General features: G+C 45.9%; 1 protein-coding gene across 2 annotated transcripts; it reads right to left on the bottom strand.

Annotated features, from left to right (window-relative positions):
- Window positions 1–1,542: 1,542 nt before the first annotated feature.
- LOC129598228 (uncharacterized) lies at window positions 1,543–5,011 on the bottom strand. Of its 2 annotated transcripts, none has more exons than XM_055496043.1 (4): window positions 4,880–5,011; window positions 3,886–4,771; window positions 2,779–3,642; window positions 1,543–2,070 (listed from the first exon to the last, which is right to left on the bottom strand). In XM_055496043.1, exons 2-4 carry the CDS (start codon window positions 4,684–4,686, stop codon window positions 1,801–1,803), a joined length of 1,935 nt encoding a protein of 644 aa, XP_055352018.1. In that variant the 5' UTR covers window positions 4,687–4,771; window positions 4,880–5,011; the 3' UTR covers window positions 1,543–1,800. The 2 variants fall into 2 exon arrangements, with proteins under 2 accessions (XP_055352018.1, XP_055352019.1); XM_055496044.1 differs by lacking the exon at window positions 4,880–5,011 and having other exon boundaries at window positions 3,886–4,363; window positions 4,450–4,558.
- Window positions 5,012–6,606: the final 1,595 nt, after the last annotated feature.

Genomic DNA, 6,606 nt, shown 5'->3' on the forward strand with positions numbered 1-6,606 from the left:
AATGACCCACGGGGTGGGCTCCAATTACGGGCATGGGCTTGTATTTAGGGGGGGGGGGGCTTCAATTTTGGGGGCTTTCATGGTTACGAAATAATGGAAAACCGTCTTGATCGTCATATCGTAACTGAGCGCCACCATCAGTGTCCGCTATCATTTACGCGAGTTTGTTGCCCATTAACTGTTACAGGCTTCCCCAATCCCTCGGTATACGCTGACCCGGCGTCAACTAACCGGATCCTCAGCTTCGACAACTACCGCCTGGAGACGTTTTACACCAGCAACGGCGATACGTCGGACACCAGATCCCTTCCGCAGATCCCCTGTGAACAGCGGAACAGCAACGGGCAGACCGGCCTCTGTATCGTTTGCAACGATCTGTCGGTGTGTGCCGGCGGAATCGTGGGGGAATCCCCAGTATGCACCGGTAACACCGGCAGGGTCGGCAAGAATGATGTGTGCTGTGTGTTCCCGTCAGATGACGCCTCCAGCAACGGGGTCACCAACAAAATTCTAAGGACGAAATGGCCTTCAAGCTGAAGGGCACTGGGGTGCTGAATAACGGTGTACATCCGAAGTTCCTGCCGAAACCCGCATAATGATAGCTGGTGTATCACGGTCGTAGTTTCAAGTTTGTATGCGGTCTGGTGTCACAAAATACAAAGCGTACAATTTCGAAAACAAAGGTCTGCTTTTTGTCGCCAATCGCGGTTTTTGATTGTGCTATGCGTGGTCGTGCTGCATCTGCATGTGTGAATAGCAGCAGATCCATATTACGGCTCGTATACAGATAAATAACCAAGCTTGCACTTGACCTGGATTTGTTTTTACTGCGTGCCTCGTGAACAACGACTGTACCGTGAAAGTGTGAAACAACTCCTGGATACTGTCGCAATTGATCGGTTGTATAGGCCTTTAAAAGGTCAAGAGTATTTACTTGCTTGCATACAGAGAACGTGTGCGTCCAGCGATGGACAGAGCGGCTCGTCAGCGACGGCTTATCGACATTATGTCGATTGTCGGCGACTAACACTTCGTCATCCGTCACAAGGTCGCGCGATCGCCCACGCGAATTCGACCATCACGAAGACGAGATGGCAAAACAACTTAAAAAATTCGAAGAAAACCCTAATGAAACTGGAAATCAAAGAAATCCACGAAGAATATTAAAAGTATAAGAGGAAAATTTATGATAATTAATCCACGAAAAAATTAAAGCGGCTTAGCAAAACGGCAGCTGACTCCGGTACGGGTAAATAGTGTCTGTTCGAGCCGGTGACAGTCGATGAATTCTTCCACACAAACCAGTATATCCCGACGTCCCGTTAACCGATAGGAAACGGAAGCAAAGCTTTGACGATGCATTCCTTCCCTTTAAACCGTACCTACACGATCCGAGTTGCCAGATTTAACCAGCATTCTCCAGGTTTCTTCACAGTTGTCTCGTCGGGGAGTCTCTTATCATTATCAATTTCATTATCTTTTACTTCTATTAATTTATTTTCGGTGTAGGTATTTTTTCTTTTTTTCCCGTGTACAGCTTCCTTTTATTAATTCCACACTATTACCAGGTAAGTACGTATAAACTTCAATACTGTCGCAGATTTTAACAAATGCATCCACAGTAACCCACAGCAGAAACGATAGTATGTCATGGAGAGAGCAAACAGCGCAACAAAATTATACGGAATCAATTTATTTATCATATCCCAAAAACATAAAACTACTCGTCACTTGAGATGCAAGACGATTGGAGTCCGGATAATACATTCCGATAAAACGGACATCATGGAGCAAGAGACTTTAAAATTTCTTACGCTTCCTAAGATTTTCTTCTTGTCCTTCTTTCTCTTCTGCGCCGTGTTCTTCGATCGTTTTTCGTAGATTCCTTTGCTTTTCTTCCTCTACTTCTTCTTCCATCAGTTGAATAAGGGAATGCAGCGCGACACGGGACAGTTGTTCCCACTTCAAGTCTTTCCACAACTTCACGTCTCTCCACCCGTCAAAGCACCATTTCTTCTCGCGGAAATTGGAAGACGCTCGCGGATCCGCTGTCTGCGTCTGACACAAAATCTACACACACCAGACAAAAGTTCTATACTCTGCAACTTCCATGCAAAAGCAATATAGGTAAGCAATAAAATCAAGGATCTCAAATTCTTAGCGAACCTAGCTTTGGTATGTAAAGCGGACGAATGCTGTCGAAGCGGTTCACCATGTTGTGTCTACCTGTAATTGTTCGGACCAGCTTACCAAGAGCGCAGCATGACTGCGCACATTATCGGAAACTGGCCAAGCTTCTTATTTCAAGTCCTGATTTTAGTTTCGTTCTTCTTTCGTTCGTACGGGACGTGCTAATAAATTTAGGCCTGCAATCCGGCCGCACGGTGATCTGGTGTTTCTCGATTGTGGTACTGTAATCGTATTATCGTAATCATAGCTGATTCGTGGCCTTTCCAACCTGATTCACAGTCAACTGCTCTCTAGGAGTGCTGAATACTGAATAGATAAACCGTACCGCTCAACCGCACGAGGTGGCCGTATGCAGTGGCCACGCCTACGGATACAGTACGCGAAGCCGACCTAGCGAGGTGGAGTTGCTGTATCCGACCTTAATTATAAATATTTATATTTATAATTATATTTATAATTATTTATAATATATTTATAACTATAATTATATTTTATAATTATCTGAAAACTGCTATACTGTACATCTGTCGAAGTACGAGCGATTACACCCTCTAGAAACGATCCGAAAGCCGAATATCGGAGACTTACATGGCAGGCGTTCTTGGTGCGGTAACGGCTATCATCCGCCGTCAACCATTTGGACAGCGTGTCCAGCTGTTGCTGGTCCGGCACGGCCGCATTCCCATCCAACGCATCCCACAGCGCACATTCAAAAGCCTCACCCAACGGCAGCCGTGACGTCACGGCGTGCGGCGATGCGGTAGGTGTTATGAGGAGACAACACTCTCCCTCCTCGATGGCCAGATGGACTGCGCAGCCGGCCAGCCGCATACTGCCGCACGGAAGAGAAGTACATGCTCCGATGAAATCTTTGAGGAGATATTCAATCCTACCCCCGCCGCCGAGACTTTTGCGAGGGACTGGATGCAAGTAGCACCCACCGCGTACATAATCATTCCGGCGACAAAGGAATTGGCACCGAAAATTCACCAGATAGACCGCTGACAACCGCATCCCGGTGTGGTGCTTCGCAACGTAATTGATCACATTCACCAGTTTAAAGAAATCTTTTACGGAAAACTCCTGTTGTCCGGCGGTCAGCAGAATGGACTTGGTGGATGGGCGCAGACAGTGGAATACCGTCGACATCATGGAGAGGAGATGATCACGCGAGACCCTGCCTGTACCACTGTCCCCCGGCGCCAGAACGATCTGGGCAGTCAAGACCGGCGAGTCCAGCATGGCATTCCAGGCAGGGTGTACCGCGCGAAGACGGTTCTGATCCCACGCGTCCAGGTGGGAAAATAACTCCACCCACACGTCCACCGACAGCGCACTGAATTCACCCATTGGGCTGTCGTTGTGCGTGGCTGCATCGCAGTGGCCCTCGTTGGACATGGGGTGTTCTGGCCGTCCAGATTGCGCCTCATTGTCCAAAAATTTCTGCAAAGACTGAGCGAACCACGAATTAAAATGGGTTACGCTGACCCAGGGCCGTAGCGAGGCGGTGCACATGGGCGCGCACCCCCCCCCCCTTCCCCTTCCCCCTCCCGGGTTGAGAGCGTTTTTTTGCCATATAATTGACGGGCACCCCCCAGCGCTCGGGCCTCTCTACGGCCCTTCACTGACCTGTACACCAACGACTCTGCGTTATTAAGGGAAGTGTACCCGGAAAGAAATTCCGGTGTGTCTTACCTTCAGACAGTCATACAGGGCAGCCTCCTTCGGGCCGTTGTCCCTAACTTTATCCAGTGCAAGGCGTTTAATACACCTCACGCGTCCAACCGCAATGTCAACACAGCAGAACGGAGCACACGTCGAACTAAAGTTCCGTCCCATGTACGACATCAGTTCCATGTTTAAACGATCAAGGTGCTGTCTGACAACCCGACCATCAAAGCCACTGGGCAATGGCGTGTTCCACTTGGAAAAGTCCCCTTCGACGACGGCCCGCGGCGGAGTAAATATGACGCCCTCAGGGTTCCCCTCAGCAGAACCAGTCAGGTGGGATACGAACTGCGGGGGAACCGGCCGTCCCGTCGCGCCCCACCATCCACCAGGTCCCGGGTGCCTCCAACGCAGGCGCGCCATGGGGAGGACGCCGCGGGACTCCCCGTTGTTCCACCAGCGGACAACGACCATGTCGAACCCACTGGGTTTGCGAATGTGGAACCTATAAGTATAAGGCTTGCGGGCGCTCAGCAGACTGTCCATTTCAGCCGGGACCCACATCCAGGGACCGTAGCGGGTTTCACGTACCAGCGCTTCCACGGGGATCTGGGTGTAAGGATGGGGCTGACTGTGAGGCACATGCAAAGATTCCGTAGCAGTGGGGAGATAGATGCTATGAAAAGGAGTGAATTCCCGATTTCGCTTGGGACAGAGGAAGTCGATGAAAAGTCCTGTGTCAGCCTCATCCACAACGCGTCCGTAACGAAGAATGCCGTCATCGCCTACAACATCCACACTGTTGGCCTGGTAGATTTCATCCCACATTATGATGGTGGTAGACTGGATAGTCCGCAGTCAAAGCAGTCGTTAACTAAATGAATGGATAACGAATCTGCGCGCTCTCTGTCTCCTGCAAAGTCAGCAAAGAAGTTTCGATTCGAATGCAGCAGCACGAAGCATCACACCAAAACACCTAAGTAGTGCAATAATAAAAGAAATGGTTGTACAATTTAGGTACCTTTTTAGAAACGGCAAAAACTAAGAACAGAGGAACTTCGACAGAGGTAGGGCTTTTCTAACAACGAAAGCGATCATGAAAAACAACCAGATAATGACTGATAATCCCCGAAAATGTTTTTTTAGGTTTCTACAGCTCCTACTGACGCAGTGACACTGCTGCGGCTGCTGTGCTCCGGGCTTTGATCTGCAGCCAGCCCACCGGGGTGGGTGACAGCTGGGTTGTACCGTCAACCCTCAACAGGAGGCGGTTATATTTATTTTGAAATTCTGCTGCATCTTTGTCAGTAAGAATTGGGATCGTACAAATTTGTAATAATGCGATGATAGGCTCATGTACGAGTAAATATTTTGTAGAACATGTGACGGCAACCGGTTAAATTTATTTGCGGCATTAGCGTTAAATTGTTAACGCGGTATCCAAAATTATTAATGAAAAATCGCTGCACGAAATGCAGGGTATGCAAAATGCAACTAAAGCCTAAACATACGATATCTGTGTTTCCAGTTAACCAATTCGTTTATAAGAACAAGTTTCGCTAAGAATTTCGATTTGCTCTTTTCGTAGGTTTAAAATTAATTTAAATCATTCATGTACATAATAATATGATTTTGTACTGTACATGCACAAGCGCACCATTTTGCATGTGAAGGACTTTGTACGTACCGCACAGATAACGTGGCCACCAGTACAATAAATTCTATTATTCACAATTATAATACTTACACATATTTACTTTATTATTTATTTTTATTTACATTTAAATGCAAGTGCTCTACTCTGGTATTGCGTTTTACAAACGAATCTAGCTGCTGCTGTCTACTCTGTAGGTGCTGCTGCTACGTAACATACTTGTTACTGTTATATAAAAGCCCAGAGCCACATATTCTAACTTTACGTTACGCGTGTACGAGTACATTTAATACACTGTAAATAAATTATTTATGTACACAAAATAAACGGGTGTAACTCGCTTGTGTTTTAATTTAGTTTCTCACGATTTATGTAAAAAGTGCGAAAAATTTTGTTGCTACTGACGCGAATAAAAAGATTCTGACCAACGGGTGCAGACTGCAGACTTCAGTAAAGGTCTATGGATACAAAACGTCGTGTATGGATAAAAAATATTATTGTTATCAGTTCACACAATTTGACGAGTGCAACTAAATGCTAGTTTAATTCTCGGCCCCAAAAATATTGTGTATTGCGACATATGTATTTACGGCATATTATATACAGTATATATGCCTCCTTTTGTTACCAGTGAGCTATGCTGCTGTATATATGTATGGCATTGTATGCTGTTTTTCGTGGGTAGATTGTTAGATAATATATTTATGTATAAACTATAAGGGCTATTCAAGCTGTATATCTTTATATGCGTGTACGGAAAAATGCCTGTGTTTTTTTATTCATATTATAGAGAGTGAGTACGTACATTTGAATACGGGCATTTGTATACTGCAAAAATGTTCTATCAATGGCTCAGGCTTCGGTATTTTAATAAATTTTTGTATACTAGTCGTACAAACAGAGTAATGTTAATGTGCCAATTCTAGACTCTTGTTTGGAAACTCAGGATCGGTTGTGCGTAAAGAATAAAACGGCGCGTAAATCTAATAATTATTACATATTTTTTTCATTCTGTATAATAACATTATAGACATAATTATTGTGTAGTATACAGACTTCCCTCGCTGTAGCCTGTAGGAACAAAGTAGCAGTGG

This window comes from Paramacrobiotus metropolitanus, unplaced genomic scaffold (genome assembly GCF_019649055.1).
Source record: "Paramacrobiotus metropolitanus isolate TYO unplaced genomic scaffold, Prichtersi_v1.0 Parri_scaffold0000118, whole genome shotgun sequence".
NCBI classification, from domain to species: Eukaryota; Metazoa; Tardigrada; class Eutardigrada; order Parachela; family Macrobiotidae; genus Paramacrobiotus; species Paramacrobiotus metropolitanus.